At 50.2% G+C, this 26,550-nt stretch overlaps 10 protein-coding genes across 10 annotated transcripts; 3 read left to right on the top strand and 7 right to left on the bottom strand.

Annotated features, from left to right (window-relative positions):
- Positions 1–602: 602 nt before the first annotated feature.
- GIQ15_01925 (uncharacterized protein) lies at positions 603–941 on the bottom strand (the record flags this gene model as incomplete). Its single annotated transcript, XM_033549342.1, has 1 exon — positions 603–941. One exon carries the CDS (start codon positions 939–941, stop codon positions 603–605), a length of 339 nt encoding a protein of 112 aa, XP_033410293.1.
- A 5,642-nt stretch (positions 942–6,583) lies between these two features.
- Positions 6,584–7,376, bottom strand: GIQ15_01924 (uncharacterized protein; the record flags this gene model as incomplete). The annotated part of the gene is made up of 2 exons (XM_033549341.1): positions 6,584–7,282; positions 7,338–7,376. The coding sequence occupies 2 exons, from the start codon at positions 7,374–7,376 to the stop codon at positions 6,584–6,586; spliced, it is 738 nt and encodes a 245-aa protein (XP_033410292.1).
- Positions 7,377–8,696: 1,320 nt separating this feature from the next.
- On the bottom strand, positions 8,697–10,433 carry GIQ15_01923 (uncharacterized protein; the record flags this gene model as incomplete). Its single annotated transcript, XM_033549340.1, has 4 exons — positions 8,697–9,463; positions 9,521–9,895; positions 9,949–10,251; positions 10,319–10,433. 4 exons carry the CDS (start codon positions 10,431–10,433, stop codon positions 8,697–8,699), a joined length of 1,560 nt encoding a protein of 519 aa, XP_033410291.1.
- Positions 10,434–11,525: 1,092 nt separating this feature from the next.
- GIQ15_01922 (uncharacterized protein) lies at positions 11,526–14,630 on the top strand (the record flags this gene model as incomplete). Its single annotated transcript, XM_033549339.1, has 1 exon — positions 11,526–14,630. The coding sequence occupies one exon, from the start codon at positions 11,526–11,528 to the stop codon at positions 14,628–14,630; it is 3,105 nt and encodes a 1,034-aa protein (XP_033410290.1).
- Positions 14,631–14,793: 163 nt separating this feature from the next.
- GIQ15_01921 (uncharacterized protein) lies at positions 14,794–15,963 on the bottom strand (the record flags this gene model as incomplete). The annotated part of the gene is made up of 1 exon (XM_033549338.1): positions 14,794–15,963. The coding sequence occupies one exon, from the start codon at positions 15,961–15,963 to the stop codon at positions 14,794–14,796; it is 1,170 nt and encodes a 389-aa protein (XP_033410289.1).
- Positions 15,964–16,224: 261 nt separating this feature from the next.
- Positions 16,225–18,691, top strand: GIQ15_01920 (ATP-dependent RNA helicase MAK5; the record flags this gene model as incomplete). Its single annotated transcript, XM_033549337.1, has 4 exons — positions 16,225–16,470; positions 16,529–17,764; positions 17,822–18,586; positions 18,641–18,691. The coding sequence occupies 4 exons, from the start codon at positions 16,225–16,227 to the stop codon at positions 18,689–18,691; spliced, it is 2,298 nt and encodes a 765-aa protein (XP_033410288.1).
- Positions 18,692–19,060: 369 nt separating this feature from the next.
- Positions 19,061–19,714, bottom strand: GIQ15_01919 (uncharacterized protein; the record flags this gene model as incomplete). Its single annotated transcript, XM_033549336.1, has 2 exons — positions 19,061–19,317; positions 19,414–19,714. 2 exons carry the CDS (start codon positions 19,712–19,714, stop codon positions 19,061–19,063), a joined length of 558 nt encoding a protein of 185 aa, XP_033410287.1.
- A 2,165-nt stretch (positions 19,715–21,879) lies between these two features.
- Positions 21,880–23,272, bottom strand: GIQ15_01918 (VHS domain-containing protein; the record flags this gene model as incomplete). Its single annotated transcript, XM_033549335.1, has 4 exons — positions 21,880–21,892; positions 21,948–22,979; positions 23,066–23,186; positions 23,236–23,272. The coding sequence occupies 4 exons, from the start codon at positions 23,270–23,272 to the stop codon at positions 21,880–21,882; spliced, it is 1,203 nt and encodes a 400-aa protein (XP_033410286.1).
- An 858-nt stretch (positions 23,273–24,130) lies between these two features.
- GIQ15_01917 (3',5'-bisphosphate nucleotidase) lies at positions 24,131–25,204 on the top strand (the record flags this gene model as incomplete). Its single annotated transcript, XM_033549334.1, has 1 exon — positions 24,131–25,204. The coding sequence occupies one exon, from the start codon at positions 24,131–24,133 to the stop codon at positions 25,202–25,204; it is 1,074 nt and encodes a 357-aa protein (XP_033410285.1).
- A 236-nt stretch (positions 25,205–25,440) lies between these two features.
- On the bottom strand, positions 25,441–26,367 carry GIQ15_01916 (mitochondrial 54S ribosomal protein YmL16; the record flags this gene model as incomplete). Its single annotated transcript, XM_033549333.1, has 3 exons — positions 25,441–25,817; positions 25,889–26,002; positions 26,064–26,367. The coding sequence occupies 3 exons, from the start codon at positions 26,365–26,367 to the stop codon at positions 25,441–25,443; spliced, it is 795 nt and encodes a 264-aa protein (XP_033410284.1).
- Positions 26,368–26,550: the final 183 nt, after the last annotated feature.

The raw sequence follows: 26,550 nt of genomic DNA, 5'->3' as shown, positions 1-26,550 counted from the left end.
CTGTGGTACCTCCGCTAGCCTTGCTGCGATGAAATTTCATGCGCTCGCTCTTCGGCTGCGGCGTAGGCCCGCTCTGTGTTCCCGCCCTCCTGGTCAGGATGATAGGCGGTTGACGGAGTTCGAGGACCCTTCGGCGCCTAACAACAGACAGCCCATGACAAGGCTGGCGCGGGCCTGAGACGACTGCTGATACGCTTTTACGAAATTCATTGGCAGACGGCGACTCTCAGTTGCAATTGCGACAACGCTAAACAGTTTATTCATTCTTAGTAAACTTATAGTTATGTCCCTGCTTCCTCCAGCCATTCTGCTAGCGGAAGCCCCAATGCCATGCTGCTTATCCCCGAAATATGGTGCCAGAAGAGAAAAGAGAGAGAGAGAAAGACAAAAGAAAAAGAAAGGAAAAAAAGAAAAAGAAAGGAAAAAAAGAAAAGCGATACTGGAAGACATGGCAAATTAGAAAGAAATGTTGAAATACATGATATCGTCAATGGCGCACAGGAAAACAGTCTGATACCCTTTTGATGGACCCCTCGGGAAGGAAAAGGGACCATCCTTCTTCTCTCCCCCATTTCGGCCCCCGCATATGCTCCTGGTCGTGCTCACTTGCCAATGGATCTCTGTTTCATTTGTCTCTCATGTTCCAATTGGCTGATTTCATGGTCGAAATCCTTGACCATGGCCTGAGACTTCTCCATCGATGCTTTCATGACGCTTCCCTCTCTGCGCCATCGGTTGATGCGCTCGACTTCCGTGTTGCGTCGGCGGTGCTTGGTTTGGATCTTCTCGCAAAGCTTGCAGATGGCTTGGATGCTCTCGGTGTTGTGGACAAGTTTCATACCGCAGGTTTCGCCCATTCGATATTCATGGTTGCACTTGGCGGCGAAGTTACCCCAGGCCCAATCACCGCAGAGGAATCTCTTCTGGCTATAGAAGCACATGGTGACTTTCGAAACACATTTTATCAGTCGTCTGTCCGTCCACCTCTTGAACACTCAATGCGAACTCACCAAGCTTTGATTATTTACCCTTCCGTCCCGGTGTTTCAAGTATTGCTGCAATAGCTCTCCGGACCTGATATCTGGTCAAGTCCCTGGCTGACAAAGGCGATTGATAGGGTGGAGTTTGGCGGTTGAGGAGGGAAGCTTTGATCAAGTGGAAGAATGTGCTTGCTTGCTTGGAAGGTAGCTTGATGCTATCTTGTGTGTTTATGATCTCAATTGAAGGGGTCTTGTGCTTGAGCTGTCTGCTTTCTTGATGATTTCCCCCCTCTTCTCCGGGGGACAGCTCGCGATATTTATGTCTCATCCCGTCGAGGCATCGTACACCTTTGGGTCTTTGATATCCGTCTCCCTGCAGGCATGGGATACTGGCAACCGTCGTGTTCGCATCACTGCTGCCTGCCTTCACTGGTCTCGGATGGTCCGTTTCTCTGCTTGCCTAGCTCACTTCTCCTCATCTTGGCTCTTTTGCCTTGCCAGCGGAGTGGAGTAGTTTGAGAACAGCACAATTGCCTTGCGCATTCACACACTTGGCCCAAACACCCTTGCATGCTGTGTAAATGCGATCCGGTTTAGCACGGTTGACCAGATGTCGTGGACACTCCCTTGGCCAACGACCACCCTTCTGTTCACTTGAAGATCTAACAATTAACTTTTTGGCCCATGCTCGCCTTTCTCTTACGGGGTGTCGCAAGCCATCTACATGCCCTTGCGTTCTCTTATTCTGCTTCACAACCCCTGCATCGCTGCTCCACCTCGGGCTTTCTCTGAAACTCAACTCTTGAGAGAACCGGCTGTACTACTCTGTCAAAGGGCCTCGTTGACAGACCAGCTGCATCCAACTATCGAGTGGGTCCCACACACCCTCCTTCCCCCTGCCGTTCCAATATCAAAATGCTACGACGGGGCTGGCCACATATTGCGTCGTTCACGGGATTAGATCCGATCTACCTGCCAACCACCAATCGACCGTCTTCCCTCAAACGGACCCGTCTTACATACACCTTCGCTGCTAAGAGATGTCACCCAATTGATACAGCCCATGGTGGGTTTAGATCTCCCTCAGCTCGTTCGCAACTCAGGCAAACCTTCCCCCGCTGCTACTCCTTGGAGGTGTGACTGAAAAGATTCCGTCATTACGGCCGGACCATTGATTCCCCCCCTAATGCCTAAGACTTGATTTCTAAAACTTTGATTTCATCTCCGCCCACGATCAGGACCAGGGTATTATGGAATACTATCCAATGCCTCAACAATGATTGACTTTATGCCCTGCACCATGCATTGATTGCCCCATCATCTCTCGCTTGAAAAAACCAGATTTTGTCGTGGCAAATACAGGGAGAATTTCCCTGCCCGAGCCTAGAAGCTTCATCCGCTTCCTTGAGCCCAATTGCCCCCACCCTCAGCAATCAAACCACCGTTGTTGTACAAGAGTAGAGATGCATATCTCTCAGCTGATCGTTCATTGCGGCGTCGATGAAGTTTACACGGACAATTTCTGTGCATCAGCCCCTCTTCTGACCCTTGCCATTTGGGGGGCGATGGCAGGATGGCCCCATTTCTGCCTTCGACAGGATGACTTGGATGAAACAGTTCAACTTAACAATGACATGGGTTCATAACACCGAGATCAAGTGTGCTAGAATTCTCCAGACCGCCATGACGTGGCAGCCCTCCTCTGGTCCAAATTGACTCTTACTCACCGTCTCATCTAGCATATATCAGTTCCTATATGCTTAGTAAAACGATATATGTGTCTGAGACCCTATCAAAGGTGCTTCTTCTACTCCAAGTCATGACATTGAGCAGCAATGGAATATGTTTCCCGATCCTTTCAAAGTTTAACCAGGAAACCACCCCTCCGTTGCTTGGGGGTTTCACTTTGGCATATTGTCCTCTATTTCCCTCCGGGGCACCCTTCCTCGACGTCTACATCTTGCGCAACATGCCACGCAACCCGGGAATTAAATATCCGTCCAACTAAAGTTTGTTGAATGCCAGCACTGCCTCTCCGAGTGAAATTGTAACACGCCAATAGACGATAACTGGGCGCGGCGTCTTTATCCGATCGACTCTTGGGATATGGTCTCCCTCGCTTCGCGATTTGCCCCACGCTATCATTTTTATCGGACAGGGGTACCTCTTTGCGGCTCACTTTGAGCTCGACAACACATTAGGGGAAAACCAGTGACAAAATAATCCTATGATCGCATTTTAGGCTAAATAGGCCCAGTTCTACGCGGTTTCGATTCAACAAGTCAGCGTGGACAGCATTGCCTGTGTACCTACAGTAGCATGAACGTTGAAATTGAATTTTATCTTCAGACAAACGTATCCAAACAGCTGGGTCGACGTTACTCAGCTGATCTTAAACGGACTAGTGGAAGCTTCCTTTGCATATGTATCCGATAGCAAATCAGAATTGGCTTGCTCATGCCTGTCTATTTCTCTGGCTCAAGATCCCTGAGGGGTTCGGACAGCATGCACACGGGTCAAACCTTCGATGGGTTGGGTGGGTAGGCCGACGGTGTGCCTGATGGATCCACTTTCTTGCCGCAAAATGACAGCCGTCAGCTTCCTATGCAGCCAGGGTCGATCCCTGAGCTATCGAGCTCCTCCACAAACATTTGTACCCGTTTATCCAATATATATACCCATCCTTGGTTTGAGTTTTTTGGGGCCTTTGAGTTCCACTCCTCTTGCCTCGACACGCTAATGCGTGATGATTACGCGATGGTCCGTTCCTTAAACTGGGGCATGATTGAAGTTTGGAAACTGCATTGATTTTTTCAATGCCTTTTTTTTTTCTTTCTCTTTTTTCTATCCATCTCTTTTCTTTTTCCACGGTTCGACTCGTTCTTTCTGCAATGTAGCTGTAGCTAGTCCTAGCTACAGTTACCCGTGCGCACGTTGAGCTGATTGTACTAGCTGACCAACCCTCCATATATCATTGGAGCCACATAGCTCACACTTCCCTAGCCCCCTCCCCCCTGCGGCCCCTCCCCTCCTGCTACCAGGTGGCATTACACCCTACCCCCCTGGAATCGCCAGCCTCCCTTCTGAATTTCTTTCCCGATTCTCCGCCGCCTTGCACTGATCCACTGTTGAATCGTATCCAACGGTCAGGCTGCCGTCGTAGGCTGCATGCACTAGGGTCCAGTTTTCTCCATTTATCTTCCCTTGCACTTTGATCGGGCGCAGCCTAGCGATCTATTTGTGGATTCCTGATAATTGGGTCGCTGTAGGTTGCCTACCTTGCATCTAGGGTGAGACTCCCCGCACACATATACACCTACTTATCAAGATCTGCCCTTCATCTTCATTGCTACGCCGTCAAGATGGTCTATAAACCTTAGGACAATAACTAGGATCACCTCAAGGCAAGGCAGATCAAATGCATATGGGAGAACGATCCTCCTACATCTTCATGTCGGTCTGTCCCATTCAAGGCAAACGCGATATTTGTTGACGTGGCAGTCACAACTCATGGACGAATATCGAGCCATGACACTCAACATATGAATGAGACTAAATAATGAGTTGCCTCGCTTACCACTGTTTTGTTTTGACCTCTTGATTTCAGGCATCAGCGCTATTTCCTCTACGCTTAGCTTGAGTCGATCCTGATGCCAGCACCATAGGGGCGAGGTTCCATAGCTAATAAACTTTCCAGCATTCGTCAAGGAAATTTGTCCAATGGCATTATGTTTCCTAGGGGAAATTAAGTGTTGGAGGAGTGCCTTGCATGTAGGGCAATGTGTCAGTGCGACTATCACGATACTCCGGAAGTGAGGAGTTCACCTTCCGGCACCCTTCTTTAACTGAACATTGCGCATCACCGCCACGACAGGGTCTGGATTGCTTTCCCGGTCAATACTCCACAGGCAGTCAATTACCTATTATCCCCACATGCTTAATATGTAGAGCTGCAGGCTCTTAGGTTTAAGAGAAGGAACGGCAGTTCTACCATCTCTTTTCTTTTACGTCAGGAGGTGGAGATGCAAATTTACGGGCTGCTAATTGACGGTCAGTTACGCTGAGGCTTAGTGCGTGGATCAGAGTTTGAGGCATGATCTCCCGCTGAACAGCGAGCTATCCTATCCTTGCTTAACTGCCTGGAGCAGGGCTCCGCTTGACTTCAATGCATCCCGCAGCCTGCAGGTGAGTAACTGCCTATGCAGAGCCGCTTAGCTCCCCAGCCTTTTCTATCTTATGATGCATTCAGGTGGCATTTTCGTTTATTTATTTTATCTCATTTTTTTGCAAGTTATAGGTCAGATTCTGGCTGCCTGACGGTAGTGTTGATGTCAGGGGTAGCTGCTGTTTTCAATAGCTCTCTGCTGTGCCACCGGATATTTCCTACAATTTGAGCCGTGGGTAAAACTACCCTTTAGGGAGGTAGGAATAACAGGCCATCTTCCCTGCATTGTTTTTTTTTTTTTTCCTTTTTTTATCTTCCCCTCGGCGGCGCAGCAATATTCGACTGATAATAGCCTTATTCCAGGGATGCCCAAGTTAGGGCTTGTGGTCTCATGTGATGTCACCTGTTTATGACGTCACTCTAACTTGGAACTCCGGGAAGTGTTGATGGATGCATCAAAACAAGGCATGGCCACGATGGGGTGAAGGTAGATGAATGCTGCTCTGCAAAGTTGATACTATCAAGTCTATTTGTTTCGGTCGCCGCCCTAGCACTGCCCTCTACCGCCGAAGTGACGAGTGTTCGTATCACCGCTCGATGATGGCTGTGTTTATTACTGACGAGTACCTGGCAGCGCAGAAGATACTTGCCACGTATCACCCCCCATAGTTAAAGGAGAGAAGGAAAACAAATCTAGGCTAGCGATGACGAGCCTCAACCGCTTAGTGGGATGCTCTGCATCAGTACTGCGCAATAGCAGCCATAACCGATCTCCCTGTCTATCTCATAGTCTCATATACAACTTGACACCAACGTATATCAGGCCGATTGCCAGAAACCCAGCTTCCCTCGCTGATTGCTCCGTCTCGAGAAGTAGGGGTATCAGCAACCAGCGCGAGACATCGTCTGTACAGGAAAGGGAAAGCCTGCAGGAGCGATCAGCCATCAACACCGACCGAAGCGAGTACTCCAAGTCCGGCACTGATAGCGAAGTTGCGTCTCAACATTCATCCTATGATATATGCTACCATAACCCCGAGGAAGTCCGTACCGCATCAGATCGTGAGACTCTAGATGGGGGAAGTGGGAAGATGGGCCCTCTCGAAGTTAGCCCTGCTAACCAGGACGTCTCGAGGTTTACAGACGAATGGGGGAGACATGACGACGGCACAGTAAGGGGGCCGAGTAAGCGTGTTTCTCCCAGGAAAGGGAAACGGGTGGATTACGGTGGTGCAGAGGTCCCCGGAGAGCATCCAACCCCGAGTCACAGTATTCAGGGAGACGAACTGCCCAAGGGATAGAAGTCTTGTCGATGGATTGGGTCAAGTTCGTGGTCAGGACGTCTACTAGTATATACTCGTTTCAGTTGAAAAGATTGATAGGAATACATATCATACGACAAGACGAATAAATACATTTGCTATCTCAACGTATACACTCAAGTCTCCTCCCACTCCGTTCTCCCGAGGCGGACGATGTCTTTCCCACCCAGGTACAGGACCTTCTTCTCTCCCTCTGCCCCGGACCCCTGCAACGCCTTCATCGCCGCACTCACAGCCGCCCGTGCGATAACAGACGCATCTTGCGTCCACCAGTCGCGCAGTAACGGCTGGCTCACCCACCCCATGACGTTGCCTATTCCCGAAATAGCTTCTTCGATCGGTCGCCCCACCTCCCTCTTGCCAGATATCATACCCGGCCGCAAGATCACCGTCTTCTCAAACCCGATGTCTAGGATGCTCTGTTCAATATCGCCCTTGAGCTTATTGTACGGGATCATAGATGTCTTATCCGCCCCCGTGGCCGAGATGAGAACGTAGACCCTCGTGCCCGCCTCCTTTGCAGCGCGGGCCAGTTCGACATTAGCATCATGCTCAAGGGCACGCTGGGGAGCGAGTCCACCGGCGTTGGCTCGAGTGGTGGCCATCGAGGAGAAGAATATCTCTGGCACCGGGGTTGCGGTACGCAGATGCGAGCACCATGCTGAGGGGAGATCCGGAGAGACAAAGGTCGCCAGCTTTCCGGGATGCGACTCCGAGAGCGTCTGTGTGGTCGAGTTACTCGGTGCTCTGCGAGCGAGGAAAGCTATATGTGAGACCGTCGGCATGGACAGGAGGGTGTTGACGATGTGAGATCCCTAGCAGCAGTCAGCTCATCCTTGTCCTTTCATCAAGATGGCTTGCCTGGTTTACCACAAGGCCTGTGCCTCCTACTATAGCGGTGGTCGCCATTTGTATATTGTAAGCTGGTTATGCTAGATATTCCACGTTTCTCTCTCTTCTCGTGTCTTTCTTCTCTTCTTCTTCTCTTCTTCTCTTTGTTGATGTCGTTTTCTTCTTCTCCTTGTTTATTTCCCTTTTTGACGTCATTTACTGTCTAACCGCTTTAGGGAATTTACGGGGACATGAACATCTCGAACTCTAATTATGTACCTTTCCCGATTTGGACTAGTTAGGGCACGGAGTTAGGGCACAGGAAGTTCTTTCTCCTTCTCCTTCTCCTCCTTCTTCTCCTTCTTCCCCCTCATCTTCATCTTTAGTTACTCGTCTGTAGCCATTAGAGGAGGAAGTGGCCCTTCTCGGATTATGAACCTTAAGCTAAATCCCCACACGATAACCTCATATTCCAAAATCATAGCCTCCATAACGGTGTGAAATACGGAGTAGTTATTTTTGTTTTGATCTTGTATTGTTAAATACGTTTAGCAAACCAAGCTTTCTAGGGACGATTTTGATTGGGATAGGTCTGCATCTAACTAATTATTCGCTTGTTATGATAGAGCGCCAGTATTATGTCTATTAAGTGGCACTCTCCCCTTAGGGACAAGGGGCCTGGCCAATCATCTCATCAAGCGCATTATGAGCAGACATCACATCATGCATGAGGTGGTTATTCAAAATTTGAACCAATAGAAAAAGCAGATATGTGTTTTCTTTACCACAATATGCTGGCCCCTTCCTAGAATACCGATGTTCCGAGTTTAGGCGAGGTTGAATGAACCATTATATAACTAAGTAGTTATACTTTGAATTCAGAAAGGCAAGCCTAATACCTACGCTGTATTCTCTCAGAAATACAACGTTTTTCGCGCATCGTGTTAAATCGACTGCTTCCTGGTGAGCTAGTTAGCTATGCTGGTAAAGAGGAAATAAGGCAAGTGCTTCGAAGAAGTTTGCTGAAAAGATCCTCGGTGACTCAAACAGGTCACCAAGCTAATCAGGGAGATTACTGCCGGAGTCCGAGCAATGTATCGAAGGAGGCCGTGTAATTGAGGATCTGATCAAAATGGCCAAGCATAATCTCTGGGCTGCCCGAATTTCTTTGATGCCGAAAGTACAGCCTATAGCTAGCAAATCCAAGGTTAGTGGTAATACAGTAAATCGAATGGCATGTTGTCGAGCGAAAACAAAACAGGCTTATACAGCCTTAGGAGGAAAAGGCCAATCCCCCTCCGCTTTCTCCGGTGACGTCTCTTCGCTCATGGTCTTCATATAGGTATCGAAAAGATATTCGTTCATCTTGTTTGTTGTCTCCCACCGCTCGATCGGGACCTAGCCGTTGTCGTCGGTACGAAGTTTGCCCTTGATGACATCCAGCAAGTACCGGTTGTCCTCGTATCGTCGGACTTGCTCGTTGTGCCGTTTCAGGTCTTCTTCGGTGAACGCAAACGGACAGCTGCCTGGAAACCCAAGGAGACTCCAGTCATGAAAGATCCGTATGAGAGAGTTCCGTAGCGGAACCAAGAAGCCGGTTGAGGGAAGCTCGCAACAAACAAAGGGTTCCCATAGTCGTCGATCCAGCTTCATTGCGTTATAGACAGGCGCGTTATATCCAAGACAATACATCTCATAGTACTTTGATTGAGTAGCCAGGGTTTGCTCTTCCTTGATTCTCTTCTTTTCATCGGGGTCCAGCTCGTCGAAATTGCCTGGTAACCCCGGGATCTCTGTTCCTGGACGGTAGATTTTTGGCGGCCGAAGAAACTCGGGAAACTGTGTCTGTATAAATAGCGGGCACGCTTCGATCGACTGCCAATCAATCACGCCTTCAACCGTGGTTGGGTCGTCAGGGGAGACATAAATATTCCCGAGATGGAGGTCGGAATGCCAAAGGACTGAGTCTGACCATTTGAGTACCTGTGCATCCTTCGATAGATAGGGAAGAACATGCGTCGCCTTTTGTAAAAGGTCAGAATACTCGTCGACAGACTGGTGGTCGTCGAATCGGTTAAGAAGCGCTTGAACTCTGCCCCTATCCGCGGCAATCAGGGCCAGTTCCTTGTGTGGTATGGATAGCGTAAAGTCCGAAATTGTATCCCCTTGACAGCGTCAGATGATAGAACATGTTTGCCGTGTGAGAAATCACAGGAACTCACATGGCCCAGTACTTAGTTTGGATGCTTCGGTGGACTTATTATGACGCTGCGGTCGACTGCTCAATGGGCCGATGCAGAACACCCCATCCGGATCCAAACCCGGGGGAAGTGGATAGCGATGGTACTCGGATGGTAGTGAATCTCGCAGGAAAAGACTGCCGTACGCTGGTAATTTCAAGTTCCTGAATTCTGTTTCCATCTCCACGATCCTATCGATTATCTTGTAGCGCTGCAGGGAGTTCATCGACTCCCATTTCTCTGCAAGGGCAACTCCACAGATCTTTTCCATGATGATATATTCCGCCCCCACCGGGTTTGACGGGTCCGCACTCCAGTCATATACCTCCGGTACTCGAAGAGATATACGGGATCGTACTAGAAAAAAGTAAGTACACCAAAACAAGCAGCTGCAGCAGTGAAGAGCTTACAAAACTTCAACGTCGCTACCTCGGAGGCTGTTGTCAGCAATGGCGCTCCGGCGTTCGGACACGGGATCTTCGCTATCGCTTCGTTCCCATCGTCCATCGTGAGGAGGAAGGCCTTGTTAGAGTTTCCCTCGATCTTGACAACCCGCACACATTTCGTCTTGGGCCCAAAGACAGCAGCGGCACGGGAGCAAAGCTTGTCGATGCTAAATTTCACAAACCGCTGTTCGAGCTGACGCTTCTCGTCGACCAACCACCGTCCAGAGGTATATCTAAACAGGTCGTCTGGGCCTTGCGTGTTCACCTCTACTATGCTGTCAGTTTCTAGTCAAGCCAGACAACAACAGGAAATCAGACAGAGGACTACACGAACTGGTGTCATGTACCGTGTGTTCACGAGCCGTTGAGTTTGTGAATCCCCGAGAACCACTGGATCCGCGGCGGACGGGGAGACGAAATAGCGAACGGAAACGGGATATCTTCCACATCATCTAATATCAAAGCTGAAGACGGACCTTCCACCGTCCTGTCTACCGCCGACTAAATTATCTCTTCAACGTTCACCGTCAACTTCAACTTCGTCTTCCATTACAACATGGATTGATTATTCAGCAGTCTTTGCTTTGTCAGCACATGTATATCACGTGGTACTGAAGTTTAGTAAGCAGAAAAAAAACATAAAAAGTAAAAAATAAAACATAAAAAACAAAAATAAGAATGAAACATGGAAAATAAAACATGGAAAATAAAACATGGAAAATAAAACTGGAAAATAAACGTAGAAAGAGATTATGGTGCATAGAAATAAACAGTACCGTTAACTGTTAATATACTCTATAACTGTACTCTATATAACTGTACTCTGTACTCCGTATATCGACTGTATCGGCAACATGACTAAGCGCCTTGAAAATCTCCGTACCTAGGCAATTTAACTAGCGATGCGAACACAAGTTCCCTCTGATCTGCGAACACCAGATGAACATGCGAACCTCGATCTTCCGGCGGCCACGAACCTGATGGACAGGCACAAGGAGCCAAGCCAGGACTAGGCCGAGGAACCTGCGAGACTATCGAGTGCGTCTGAGCGACATCGCGGCCTGATGTAACAGACCGGCCAACTCTTACACTTGCTCAAGTTGACTCGTCTCGAGCACTGAACTGAAACTGAGAGAAGCATACTATGAGGATACTACGAAGAGAAAGACCATGAAGGAGACCATGAAGAGACTATGAAGAGAGAAGCTGATAAAGAGAAAGAGAGAAAGAGAAGCTTACTAAGTGTGTTAGTAAGAAAAGCGACTCCGATCACGCAATAAAGTTGGATTCTTGATAATGAAGAGAAATTGCGTGATGAGAAGAAGTGAAAGAGAAGAAGGGAAGAAGAAGAAGAGAGTACAAGATGAAGCCACTCTTCTTCTCTTCTTCTCTCTTCTCTTCTTCTCTTTTTCTCTTTCACTTCTTCTTCTCTTCTCTTCTCGTCATCTTCTCTCCTCTATATCAGTCTCCTGATATAGATCTCTATAGGTCATAGATACGATCTCCTATCTTGATACATCCTGAGTAGATAAAGAGATCAGATGGAGGACACCGGTCTGTCTGCCATCTCAGGCACCGCGTATGCCACTGCGCAGACGCTCGTCCAGCAGGTCGCCTACGCCCTCTCGGACAGGCTGTTCACCTACTCTGCCGGCTTCGACCTCGACGTCGACCTCCAACGGTGGTCGTCGACGAGAGCAGCCAACGCGCGGGGCTATCCCACGGCCGTCCAGCAGATGCAGACGCGCCAGGGGGCCGGCAGCATCGCCCTCGGCTACGTCTTCTCCCGCGACTTCGACCTCAGCAAGCGCCATCTGCCGCAGTCGCTCATCGCCTCCTCCGCCAGCCTCCAGCACATGCGGCCGGCCCTCGAGCAGCTCTCGTTGCTCTACTCCCTCGCCAGCCCCCTCGTCGCCCACGTCGTCGCCGCAGAGTACGATGCGGGCAGCAGCAGGCTGGCCTCAGACTATGCATCCGCCCTCTCGCTGGCAGAGGAGCTCGGCCTCGCCCTCGTCTGCAGCCGCTCCGCCCACGAGTCCCAGCATATGGCCCTCTTTTCCACCCTCCTGGCCGCTCACCTGCCCGTCGTCCACATCTACGACGGCGGCAGGGTCGGCAGGGAGACCACCAGCCTCGTCGACGTGCTCGGCCAGGCGGAACTCGCTCAGCGGTCCGGCGCCATACTCGCCAGGGCCTCGGGGCCGACTGAGAGGCATCTCAGCGCCGAGGGGAAACTGCTGAACCTGCTGCATGCGTTCAACGAGGAGCTCGGCACGCAGTACGCTCCCTTTGAGTACCACGGCCACCCTGAGGCCACCGCCGTTCTTGTCGTCTTTGGCTCCGTCGAGGCCTCGCTCGCCGGCCAGGTTGTGGCCTCTTTGGCAGGGCAAGGTGTCCGTGTCGGTGTAGTCAACGTCCGCGTCTACCGTCCCTTTGTCGAAGAAGCGTTCTTGAAGGTGCTCCCGGCCACCACGCAGACCGTCGGCGTCCTCGGACAGGTGCAGACCGAGCTGGCCGTCCATGAGAATGGGGTTCACGCGGCTCTCTATGAGGACGTCCTGGCTGCCCTCACTTTTGGTGCCGGTCTCGCTGCTGCCCCTGAATGTGTCGAGATCAAGTATGCCGTCTCACAGTCGTGGTCTCTGTCTGATATCTCTGCCGTCTTCCAACGAGTACTCCCACAGGGTCTCCTCTTGCCTGGTGTCTTTACCCCCAAAGTCCAGCAGTTTGTCGTGTTGGACGTTGACAGCTCTTCGTCCGGTGTTGCTGCTCTTGATCTCGCCAAGGCTTTTGCTGCTGATTCCACGCAGAACGTCGCCGTAAACACCATCTACGACAACCTCAGATACGGAGGTATTGCTCGTACGGATATCAGACTCAGTTCCAGCACTATATCTACGCTTCCAGTCGACGGTGCGGCTGACATCGTCTATATTGGTGATGTGAAGCTTCTATCAGAGCTAGACGTCCTTGCGTCTGCCGCCGACGGAGCCAAAGTCATACTCCATGCTCCAGGGCTCAAAGATACAGACCTAGATGTCAAGTTGCCTGCCGACTTTAGGCTCGGCCTTGCTCGACGTGACATCTCCCTCTTCGTCGTCGACTCGTCCGCCCAGGACAGCTCGCTCTCTCCCGCCGTCTTCCACGCCGCCTTCCTCCATGTAGCCTTCCCCGACGCCGGTCCAGAGCAGCTCGAGAAGCTGGCCCCTGGACTGACCGGCGCCGCCTCGTTCGACAAAGTGGTCGGATCCATCCTCCGCCAGATCACTATTCCCGAGTCGTGGAAGACGGTCGAAGAAGGTTCCTTTGAACTCGTCAAACAGGCGGCTGACCTCCAGCCCACCAGCTTCTCGCCGTTTGATAAAGAAGATGTCCAGACGCCACCGGTCCTCGGAGACTGGCAGGCCGCTGCAAAGGCCCTCGCATTCAAGGAGGCATACGACACCAAGGCCGCTCTACGGCCCGACCTAGCCACGAAGACCTTTACGGTGCACGTCAAAGAGAACAGGCGGCTCACCCCTGTCACCTACGACCGCAACATCTTCCATATCGAATTCGACCTCGGCGACTCGGGTCTCACATACGATATTGGCGAGGCCCTGGGCATCCACGGTGAAAACACGCCTGCCGACATCAACAAGTTCATCGACTTCTACGGCCTCAATCCAAATGACATCGTTCAGGTTCCGTCAAGGGACAATGTAGATGTCCTGGAAAGCAGAACAGTCTACCACGCCCTGCAGCACCACCTCGATCTCTTTGGCAAGCCGCCAAAGAGGTTCTACGAGTCTCTCGCCGAGTTCGCCTCAGACGAGAAAGAGAAAGCACACCTGCTCAAACTTGGCAGTGCTGAAGGCGCCGACGAGTTCAAGCGGCGTTCCGAGGTCGACATGGTCACTTTTGCCGACATACTCGAGGAATTCCCTTCTGCCCACCCTAGCTTCCACGACCTGATCAAGATCGTCAGCCCGATGAAACGTCGCGAATACTCCATCGCCTCCTGCCAGAAGGTCACTCCAGACTCCGTCGCCCTCATGATCGTTGTCGTCAACTGGATCGACTCCAGGGGAACCCAACGCTACGGCCAGTCATCCCACTACCTGAGCAAGCTCAAGCCCGGCGCCCCCGTAACAGTCAGCGTCAAGCCAAGCGTGATGAAACTCCCACCACGCAGCACTCAGCCTCTCATCATGGCCGGTCTGGGCACCGGTCTCGCCCCCTTCCGCGCCTTCGTGCAGCATCGCGCTATCGAAAAGGCTCAGGGCAAGGAGATCGGTGCCGTCCTCTTATACATGGGCTCTCGCCACCAGCGCGAGGAATACTGCTATGGCGAAGAGTGGGAAGCTTACCAGGCTGCTGGAGTGATCACCTTGCTTGGCCGTGCATTCTCTCGCGACCAGGAGCACAAGATATACATCCAGGATAGGATGCGCGAGACCCTACCGCAGATCGCCAAGGCATATCTACAGGAAGAGGGAGCGTTCTATCTGTGCGGTCCTACCTGGCCTGTCCCTGACGTGACCAGCGTGTTGGAGGAGGCTATTGCGATGGAAGCTCAGCGATCTAATCCTTTGAAGAAGATTGATCCACGCAAGGAGATCGAGAGGCTAAAGGAGGAAGAGAGATATGTGCTTGAGGTGTATTAGCGATGCTCTTTGCGATGTTTCGGGTTATGATTCCAAAATTATGATTTCTTCCATATTAGATTTAGATCATTAATTTAATACACGTTCTATTCTCATACGATGTATTTCCATAGTAGTGTAGTATATATTAATCTATATTCAATAAATGTTTAATGTCATGATACTACCTCGGACTCTTAGTCTTGCCAAAAGCCCCTCCTCTCTCCTTCCTCAGCTCTAGAGCTCGCTTGTAAGGCGGTGCAGTCGGCGGTTGGACCGGATCAAGACTGACATGGTCCGGAGGCAGCTCGTATGAAGCATCTGCATCCCACGACGACAGATCACCACATGCTATAAACGGTGGAATCCATCGATGGTGATCGCCGGCCGATAATCCAGCCACGCCTGGCCTCGCCCCTCCAAATACAGGGTTATCAAACCCTCCCAATCCCCCTTTACTACCCTGAGGACCATCGGAATCTTTCACTGGCGGTTTGAACCCTTCACATACCACGAACGCTTCCAAGCTGCTTGCACGACTACTTCGCGGTTTAGCAACGGACACCTTTTTGAAAACTGTTTTTAACTGAGCGTATATCAAATCCACGTCCCTGCCACGAAAGATCTTGGCGACAAACTTCCCGCCTGGTCGTAGCACGCCTATAGCTAGGTTTAGAGCAGCGTATAGTAGCTGTGATTGCACGTAGATATCTAGATCATGCAAGCCAGTGACGTCCGGTGCGCCGTCGGAGAGCACAAGGTCGACTGGATGTGGATGAGGGCGGTTGGGGGATAAGTGTGGAGAATTGGCGTCATCTCCTTCGTAGAGCTCGGGGTCCAGAGCTTTGAGGAGAAGTGGGATGGTTGATGGATGTGTGATATCTGCTTTGAGCGTTGTGATGCCTTCCAATGGAGCCATGGGCTGTAGGTCAATGGACACTATTTTCACATTTTTCCTCGGCTTGAGTATTTTATCTTGGTCTTCCTCCTCCTCTTCCTCTTCGTCGTTGGCTCCTTTCTTTTCTTGCCCTTCTTCTATCCCATCTGGCTGTGGTCGTTGTGTATTCTCCGTTCCAACGCTGCGCAATGCCCGCGCCTCCTTTCTACTCTTCTCCTCCCAGGCTCTCCTCCCAAAGCTCTCTCCTTTAATCAGCACTCGACTAAGGACCTGGCTCCAGCTACCGGGAGCAGCACATAGATCAACCACGCGCGTCACGCTGTCCGGATCCGAGTGTGCGAATAAATCAAACTCTTCATCGACCTGTATCAACTTAAAGGCGGATCGAGCTCGCCAGTTCTGCTCTTTCGCCAGACGGTAGTAAGCATCTCGCTTATCTTTTGAGGATTTGCCCATATTCAAAGCATATAATAACGAATTGCAAGCAGATATTGAACTTCAAGAGCCAAGTCGCATTTAATCGTCGTTCAAGAAGCGCAATGTGGGATGGGAGAATTTTAAGGTTTGGGCTCTTATCAGATAAGATAAGGATTTCTGATCTTTGGGCAAATTTCAAATTCTTTTCGCGCGAGGAACAAAACTGAGCGAGGAGTGAACGCGGCCACAAACCTCGTTTCCGCCAGTGAAGGTTGAATCTTGTCGTTTATATCGGTGAAGATGACACAAAAACGCACCCGCAAGCCGAAAGGCTCCACGCAGCCGTCGAAGAAGCGACGGAAGGTCGTACAGGAGCCAACGAAAGACCAGAGCTTAACAGAGGAGGTAGTGAACATCGATGCTTTGAATTGGCAAACGGTGGAACCTCCTGACATCCTCGAGGATGCGGAGGGATTCTATGGGCTGGAAGAAATTGAGGGCGTGGACATCGTGAGGCCTGCTGAGGGAGCTCAGTTGAAATTCATGGTACGAGAAGATACACTCAAGATTGACATCCTGGATTGGACTAATGGATTATTCATAGGCATCAAAGAAGAGTATCAAGAAGCTCTCGGACGACTCGAGCGATACGGTAGCAGAGTTCTCCGGCGACGATGGCGAGGTGTGGGAAGGACTCGGCGATCTTGAGCCAGAGGAAAAGGATGCGCCAGGACCTACAGGGACGAAATCATCCCAGGAGACAAAAGAGATAGACGAGGCCAAAAAGAAAAATACCGAGGATAAGAGTCAATCGAAACAACAAAAGGATAAGAAGGACAAGAAGGACAAGAAGGACAAGAAAGATAAGAAAAAGGAAGCCAAGCAGCAAGCTAGCGATGACAAGGGCGTTCAATCCAGCATCCCGTTCAGTATATTGGGTGACGAAGAAGATGAAGGGGTGGATGTTTCTGCTTGGGATGACTTGGATCTACACCCGGAATTGCAGACCAGCCTCTCAAGGCTAAAGTTCTCAAAACCAACACCTATCCAGACTGCTACAATACCCGAAATCTTAGCAGGACGGGATGTCATTGGCAAAGCTGCGACTGGTTCTGGAAAAACGCTTGCCTTTGGTCTTCCTATTCTACAGTACTATCTAGACCTGTACAAGTACGGGAAGAATGGTATCAGGAAAAAATCGGAAGACTCCGTGGGAAAGAAGCCTCTTGCCTTGATCCTCTCTCCAACACGAGAGCTCGCGCATCAGCTTGTGAATCACTTAAAAGAAGTCACAAGCTCCGCTCCGCATGTTGATGCATATATTGCCTCAGTGACTGGTGGACTCTCGGTATATAAGCAGCAACGACAGCTTCTCAAGGCTGATATCATAGTCGGTACTCCAGGCCGACTATGGGACGTGGTTAGCTCGACACCAAAAATCTTGACGAAGCTGAAGGGCATAAAGTTCCTAGTGGTTGACGAAGCTGATCGACTCTTAAGTGAAGGGCACTTTAAGGAGGCGGGTGACTTAATCTCGGCCCTCGACAAGGCCAAAACATCAGACGAGGACGCCGATGAGGAAGCACAGGATGAAGAGGAAACTGTCGAAAGGCAAACTCTCGTGTTCTCTGCAACTTTCCAGAAGGGCTTGCAACAAAAGCTGGCGAAAAGAGACAATTCTTCTCATGATAACCTGCTTGACAAAAAGGCTTCGATGGAATACCTCCTTAAGAAATTGAACTTCCGGGACGAAAAGCCCCGGTTTGTCGATGTTAATCCTATATCTCAAATGGCAGATAATCTTAAGGAGGGCATCGTCGAATGTTCTGCTATGGAGAAGGTATAATCAACCGTCCATCCGTATCCAACGGGTATCGCATGCTAACTTCTAATATAGGATCTCTATCTCTATTCAGTATTGCTCTTTTACCCGAAACATCGCACTTTAGTCTTTACAAACTCCATCTCCTCCGTTAGGAGACTAACCCATTTCTTACAAAATCTTGGGCTACCAGCTCTGTCCCTTCATTCCTCCATGGCTCAGAAGGCCCGACTCAGATCAGTTGAGCGCTTCTCCTCCCCAACAGCAGACCCCTCGCCCATCCTCATTGCTACTGATGTCGCTGCCAGAGGTTTGGATATGCAAGGAATTGACCTGGTGGTTCACTACCACGTACCCAGAACCGCAGATGCATATATTCATCGGTCTGGCCGTACAGCTCGTGCATCTGCTTCCGGGAAATCCATTTTAATTTGTTCCGCCGAAGAGACAGCCGGCGTCACTCGACTAGTCGCCAAAGTGCATCATTCGAATAAAAGAAAATCGTCAGGGAAGGACGCCCAACTTCAGTCCATTCATCTCGACCGAGATATTGTCACTCGGCTTCGTCCGCGTGCAGGCCTCTCAAAGAAGATCACAGAGTGTGTCCTCGCCAAAGTGAAGGTATCTTCAGAGAGCGACTGGCTACGTTCCGCCGCTGAAGACTTGGGCGTCGACTATGATAGTGAAGATTTCGCAGAACAGGAATCGAAAACTCGAGGGCGCGGAAGAGGCGGTGGGCGTCAGGCCAAAGAGAGAGAAGCTAGTAGCATATCCAAAGCGGAACTAGGGAAACTTAGGGCAGAGCTACATGATCTCCTGTCCAAGAGGGTCAACTTGGGCGTAAGTGAGAGATATCTGACGTCTGGTAGAGTTGATATTGATGCTCTTTTAAAGAGTGAGGGCAACCCTGCATTCCTTGGGCACATGGAGAAACTAGATTTTTAGATAGAAGCTCAATTGCCGAACAATATTAATCTCTATTATTCAGCCATTGATCTTGTTTTTTTTACAAAAAAAAAAAAAAAAAAAAGCAGATATATCCCGGCTATGAGGCAATTATTGAGTAGCTAGTGCTTCCATTCAAAGTCAACAGCCTAGAAACTGCCTGCCACCGCCAAAGGTTCAACCAAGGCCAAATCGTTGCTGGGTACTTAAGGGGACCATATGGTTATGCAACCACTGCACATTAAAATAAGTACACATCGGAAAATAGTTTGGTGGAATGCTACACAATGCATTGCGGATTTTTGGCGCTGGTAAAAAGTCGACCCATGCATTCCTCCCCCTTAATACAAAGGCCATGTCATATGATAACTAAAATCCTTCGAAATATTTCTGGAGTTCGGGAGTCAGGGCGGTTGGGTGGTTCTCGAGTTCGTGTATCCTTGCATTCGCTTTCTGCAGCTCAGTAATCAAATGAGCGATATGTTCCTTGAGTTCACCATTCTGATAGGCCAAACGATAGTTTTCAATTTGCAGATGCTGGTATGATGCTCTCATTTTGTTGTAAGCTTCCTGCTCAGCATTTCCAGCACGTCCATGTTTGGAAGAACTGCCCTCTGCAAGGCCTCCTGGAATATAAATCATAGTGTTAGATCTTATCGGGTCATTTCCAGTACAGCAAACAAGTCTTAAATAAATAACCCGGGAATCATGGTGAGCAGTACCTAGGTTTAAGCCCTTATCAGGCCCATGGGTCGCCAGGCTCTTGTCTGGTGTAGAATAAGATGACCCAAAGTTCTCAACCCGTTCTTCACAGTTCTCGCAGATCATTCGACCATTGTACCCGTGTTCTTCGACGGGCATTTCCATGATCAACCTCGATAGCAGAGCTTCTGGAATACCGCCAAAGCCACCAGCCCTATCGGATGATGTCATTTCCGCACCTTGGGCCGAAGAACTGCTAGCCAGGTGAGTGCTGCCCGCTCCCTCGCCTTCCTCAAGAGGGTTCGAGGTCGTTGGATTCATGTCGAGGAAGCTAAATCAATAGTTCGACGTCAAAGATTCAAGCCGAAGTCGTCTTGTTGTTCCACAAGGGGTATTATATCTGGTGGTGGTAGATGAAAAGAGGACTGTAGGTCAAGACATCAGACGGAAGAGCAGTGGTAGTCAAGTTATTGTCCAGAAAGAGACAGGACGGCTGTCACTCAAAATTATGTGTATGCCGAGACATATGGTGAATGTGTTCCCAGGCCTGTTAATGACATATTCACAGGCTCGTCGTCCTGTAATTCATCCATGTCTGGGAGAGATGTAGTCACCAAGGCTAATTGAAAGAATTGATCTCTAGCCTATTGCAATGCCATTGCCATATGATTCACCAAAGTATCAAGGTCTGAGCTTATGGTTAAACAAGACAGGTATTCAATTGTTTATATCAAAATATAAAGGTGGCTTAGTATATAACCATCCTAGATTTGTATCTAAAACGTGTCTAGACATCTTGCCTATCCTTAAATGTCTACCAACAAGATTTGGTATAAAGAAATAATTTAGATAAAAGCATGCAAGACAACGTCTAGACTACAATGCAGTGGTATAGAACATGTAAAACAGCATCCTGCCTTTTGTTGAAGATGGACGTTGAAATTGGACGTTTGATATAAGGCAAAATAAAGTTTACATCACATGATAAAGAACGGAGATATATTTATCCAGATCCAGGTCAGCTGACCAACCTTATCTCCACTTCCTCCGCTTCAACCAAACGTTCCTTTTTTATACGGAGCATAGTTGGAAGACGAAAGATAATAGAAAAAGCAGCTGTGCATTCACGACACTATGTACGGGGGCCATGTTCTCGGCCTGAATACGATGGGCCCGTCGAGATTTCACTCGCTTTCAAAGCATCTAGCAATCGCGTGTGGTGGCTGCAGAAAGTTTGCAGCGGAAGCAAATAGCGCAGGCCGTGAAACGCACCGTTCAGATCTACAGGCGGACTTGCATCTCCTACATACATATGCACGTCAGGTGTGGAGTGATGTCCCGTCAGACGCTTTATCCTCGCACCGCAGCGAATCTTCTCGCAGAATCGACCCGGCCAATGCAAGTGAGCAGGTGTCGCCTTACAGAGGGGGCAAGGGTTGGACACCCCTGGTTTTAATCCGCATGAAATGTGGCAGAGCGAAAAGGATGCATGCAAAATGTGACATCCAGGGGTAACTCCTGTCACAATGCTCATTCAAACCGGTGATTTATAATCTCCTTGCCCACAAGCTCTCGGTAGGCCGACGACCAATACATGATACGTTTTATATGCCTTGCGAAACACAATTGAATAGTTGAGGTCACAACCCTGAGTTATTTACATGCAACAAATGCTGCACTACCGCTTAGTCGTTGATTCGAGTAGCATTTACCCGGGGCCCTTTACGGAGCGATCCATCATCGGCCGAAGACCATGATCTCTCTCGTGCATGGCCGACTCGGACGTCGGAGTATGTGGCTGCGATCACTCTATCGCGGGATACAGTTCTTGGAATCTCGTATGTGTAAGGATTAAAATCGGGGTACTTCTTCGCCGACTTGCCGAAACACATGATGGAGGACCCTTTTACTGTCGACGGAGCTGTGAAATCCTTTGGATAACGGTACCAGTGCGGAGTAGCAACTTATCCCTGTCAGAATACAAAACGATATCTTTGGTGGGGTAGATGATCAGCGTACAAAAACCAGTCCAAGGATGTAACTATACGTTGAAGGGCTATAGGCGTTGGATCTTCTCTGGCAGTTTAATCGCCTCTTTCTCAAGCTGCAAGGTAGAGTGTGTAAATTTTGCAGAACAGAGACGGATTGAAGTCCCCTTAAATAAGTTTATAGCACTCCGCGACCCAGTAATTTATTGACATTCATGTAGACAGAGGTAAGGAAAATTTGTGTCCAGGGCAGGATATCATAGCTGGAGTACAACGCTAAATGTAAAGGGATAACAACTGGATGCGTCATAGTATCCAGTAAATTTGCGTCCTTCGCCACTGATGAAGACAGACGCTCCATAAACCCGACCAAAGACAGACAGTATGTGCAGGAATAAATGATAGACGGAAAGCTGGTTTGAGAGCCAGAACATAAGTCATAAAATTGCAGAATAAAAGCCTACATTACAAGAGACGTCCACTCAATTCATAAACGAACTACACTTCTCGCCTGCGTAGAAAGTTAGTTATTAGAGCGATTCCTAGATCATGGTCAACGGGCTTACCAGGTCATTCCAGGCTTCTCCAAGGCTGGGGTGCTAATGGCGTTCCTGTCGCCAAAGGGGTTGTCAATATCGTCGTCATCCTCCGATTGTTCGCTTTCGCTCTCCAGATCTTTGTACTTGTCCTGCAGACTAGGATCTGCCTGCGGACGCGGTGGCTTCGCGGGCGGTGACGTTTGGTTGTTTCTATGGGGCGACTCGGAAGGCTGGATGGCTGATTCCTCTTCGCTGTCGCTGTCGTCGTCCACGCTTTTATCCATGACTTCGAAGGCCAACAGGGCATTCACCAGCTCTTCATGGTTGTGGATAAGGATACCAAGGTAGTCGTCATCGTCGATTTTATGAAGAAGCCTCAGGAGTTCGACCCGTAGCTCTTTACATCGTTTAACAGGTATCATGACATCCTGAACTTCGCTGACTCGTTGTTTCTCGCGGTTGACAAGCTTCAGTGCGTCCTCTAGGCGGGACACGGTAAAGCCTACGTCCACAACAGCACGCTGTATGGCACGGATATCCTCAGGAGAAGCTGTTCTACTCTTGGCATGACCCTTTTCCGCTTTGCGTGCATCTTTAGCATCTGCCGTCTGTTTATCCATATCCCGCTTAAACTTTCTCCCAGATATGAAGGATGACCTGCTTTGTTTAGACGTGGTGGGCGAGTTTGAGTTTAATGCTTTCGATGGGCCGTCCCCTGCGACGATGGAAACGGAGTGGCCTAGAGGTTCCTCGACTGGCTCCTTGAGGATCTTCGAATGTTGCTCGCCGGCGGGTTTCTTGCGTTTGGGGAGTTGTCTGTAAAGCGCGGTGACTCGCTCCATCCCAGCAACACCCTTGTACGACACTGTCCACTGGGAGTATAGCTGTTGACATTTGTCCTTGACTGCCTGGTCGGTGTGGGGGTCGGTCGCGATGACTCTCAGGCGTTCTAGGAGGGGTTCATCGGCAAAGCTCTTGAGAAACCTCTCCCCGGCATTCTGTATGAGGAAGTCTAGGATCGTGAGTGCCCGCAATTGGCGATGTACGTTTCCATATTTTCTGCACCTAATGTTAGTGACATGCTCACTTTATTGGTCAAAGAAAGAATAATAACAATGATGATGGTGATGAAACTCATGACGCACAACTTCTTCCTCAGAGCGCGACTGGCTTCCGAGGGTCCACTGGCCTGCAGTCGGATGACCTCGATCAGGTTTATGATGCCACTCCAGTCGTCTACCTCATACTGCTCGGCTGTGAGGCTATCTATCTGGACGGTTATGGCAGTGTATGGTTTTTTCTAAGCTCAGCAAACGAGTCAGCATCAACATCTCAGCCCACGACAGGACCATTTCGCGTATATTACAAGTAGTCTAGAATGAGAGAACAAGCTAGCGACTACATCTCGCCCATATTAAGAAAAGAAATGTCAAAGGAGCAAGACGCGCAGATACAGTCAAAGGGCCATATATACCGAGCCTGAGAACATGGCTACACGGCGCCTGCGTGTAGGTCAATGCGGGGGTCCGGGGGTTCGAGGAAGCAAGGTCTTCTTCGTCGTGTCGCATGCACCTTATTCAGCGCAGGTCTAGCTTCCGGACAGGCTATGGCTGGAGGTGTTAGCTATGAGGTAGCAGAGCACAAAAGGAAGCCTGGGAGCCTACGTATCAGCGAGTTCTTCTGCCCCCGTTTTGGGAAGTTCTGAAGTTGAAGATTCGCGGTCACCGGGGAACTTGTGCGCCAAGCCATGACGTTAGATGACTAAGGCACTGATGACTAAATGATGACTAAGGAAGGATGACTACGTGAGTAAAATCACATGACCATATCATGACTAAGATGTAATGACTAAGCAGGCTAGGCCTTCGAGCTTATTAAGCGCCAGTTATAGCCGACCGCCAAGACCGGCCCGGCTGTGCAACGAGGAAGCCCGAGCCGGGCCGGACGAGGTAAGCAGAAGTAAGCTTAAGTAAACCACCGTGTTTCATAAACCGGAGCAGGAAACACATATAAGGACGTCGATGTCTGCGATCTCCCCGCCGTCTTCACCTCTGCCACGACGACGAATAAGAAGAAGAAGAAGCCTATTCACTCGACTGCTTGTTATTCTGCTCTCCCTGGTTGTGGCATTGATCGCGTCCAGGACTTCCTCTACCATCCGATCTCTCTTCCCCGCGTTTCCCTCTCTTCTACTTCGCTCCCACAACACCATGTCGTCCACCCCGTCGTATCGCCAGGAGCTGCGTGTGGCAGAGCTGGCCGTCCAGCGGGCGTCTCTCCTCACCCAGAAGGTCGCGCAGCTAAAGGCCAAGGGTACCCTGTCCAAGGACGATACCTCCCCGGTGACCATCGGCGACTTCGGCGCCCAGGCCCTCATCATCCAGGCTATCAAGAAGAACTTCCCCGATGACGAGATCGTGGCCGAGGAGGAGGCGAGCTCGCTGAGGGAGAACAAGGCTCTGAGCAGCCAGATCTGGGAGCTCGTCAAGGAGACCCGTCTCAACGATACCGAGAGTGATTGGCTCGTCGGCGGTCAGATGCCCAGTGAAGAGGTCTTCCTCGACACCCTCGACAGCGGCAAGAGTGCCGGTGGCCCCAAGGGCAGGATATGGGCCCTCGACCCCATCGACGGCACCAAGGGCTTCCTCCGTGGCGAGCAGTATGCCGTCTGCCTCGGCCTCATCGTCGACGGTGACCTCAAGGTCGGAGCCATCGGCTGCCCCAACCTCCCAGTCTCTGACGCTGCCCTCACCCCCACAGTCGGCCAGTCTGGCTCTGACGGCATTGAAATCGGTGTTCTCTTCGGTACCGTCAAGGGTGCCGGTTCCACCAGCCGCAAGCTCGGTGACGGTGCTCTCCTCCCCAGCAAGCCCATCTCCATGAGACCTGTCCCCAACATCGCCGATGCCTGCTTCTGCGAGAGCGTGGAGTCCGGCCACTCTGCCCAAGGTGACAATGCCGAAGTCGCCAAGCTGCTCGGCATCACCAACCCAAGCATCCGTCTCGACTCGCAGGCCAAGTACTGCTCCATCGCCAGAGGCGCCGGAGACATCTACCTCCGTCTGCCCACTCGTCCCGACTACCAGGAGAAGATCTGGGATCACGCCGCCGGAGACTTGCTTGTGCGTGAGGCAGGCGGTGAGGTCACTGACATCCACGGCAAGAGACTCGATTTCAGCATCGGCCGCACCCTCAAGGACAACAAGGGTGTCGTTGCCGCCCCTGCAACCATCCACGCACAGGTCATCGAGGCCGTCAAGGCCATGTACGCTGCCAAGGCATAGATTCTTCCTTTTTCTTTTTCGTCTTTTTTTCTTCTCATTATGAGCAAGCAGGTTATATAAACGGTATTCAATGGTTTATGAGTATGGTCTATCAGGGTGGAACGTGTGCGAAACTCACGCATGGAATGAAACGAGATCCAAAAATATGTATATAAAATACACGCAACGCCGAATGACAAATATATTGTACAATGAAAAACATGAAACAGTTTCAAGATTCCATAGTTCCAACTCGTTTACTTGATCTTCTTCGCCTTCAACTTGATAGTCTCTCCGTTGACGAATATTCCCTTGCCCTTGTACGGCTCTGGAGGTCTCCATTTCCTGATATCAGCCGCAAACTGCGTCACAGTTTCCTTGTTGATGCCCTCAAGTAACAGTGTCGTTGGCTGTGTCGAACGGGCCTTCACACCCTTCGGAATGCCAAGCTCAACAGGGTGAGCGAATCCGACTTTCAGGGAAATGAATTGCTGTCCTGGATACTCGGGCGTTGGGATAGTGACCGCAGTAGGCTCGACGGAGGCACGGAAACCGACTCCTACCAGCTTCACGATGCAGATGTGGCCCTCCGAGACACCGAGAATGTAGTTCCGTAGATGCTGTCGAATGGTCCCTATAACATACTACCGCGTTAACAAGACGGCTCTTTGACAGTAGAAATGGGCTGGAATATCCTCTTCATACCCCACATAGCAGCCTGGTGCTTAATTGTCAAATCCTGCACTTCGAACGACGCCTTTCTCGTCTCCGGATCATAGTTCAATGTCGAAAACGGTGGAATTTTCAATGTCATAGACCCTTTCATTCTCAAGTTAGCCCCAGAAAGTAATGTCCAGCCGTGCTCTGCGATCTCCCTTACCCAGTGGTCCCGTTATGTCGACAGCAGTAACCGGTGTGTACTCTGCCGTCGCCCTTGACGCCGCCTGAACCTTGGGCAAATCGCGAAATTCCAACGACACCTCTGGCGGTACTGAAATTGGAGAAGCACCAATTCGTGACTCGCGTGGCGCGGAGGTAGAGAAAGGATGAGCTTGAGATCTGGAGGATCGCGAAAAGGCAGGGAGCAAGAAAGACGGCGGTGATGTCGAAGTCGGAGCTGCATTGATTCGAGACGACTCCCGGAGGAGCTGCCTGCAGCAGTTTCGGGATGCTGCCAGTGCCATTCTGACGGGTTTGGTGTGTCGGTTCTCTGTCTTTGCTTGCTTTCTTGCATCCAAGCATTTTTTTTTTCCTCCAGGGAGCATCTGAGGCATCACGTGATGTGAGATTATTTTGACCACAAGAAAGAGAAGACAAGAAACAAAACAACAAGAGCAGCGCATCAAGAAGACTTTCACGACCTCAGG

This window comes from Arthroderma uncinatum, assembly GCF_011692745.1.
Source record: "Arthroderma uncinatum strain CBS 119779 chromosome Unknown scaffold1, whole genome shotgun sequence".
Classification (NCBI taxonomy): Eukaryota; Fungi; Ascomycota; class Eurotiomycetes; order Onygenales; family Arthrodermataceae; genus Arthroderma; species Arthroderma uncinatum.
This window is presented reverse-complemented; position numbering and strand designations above follow the sequence as displayed.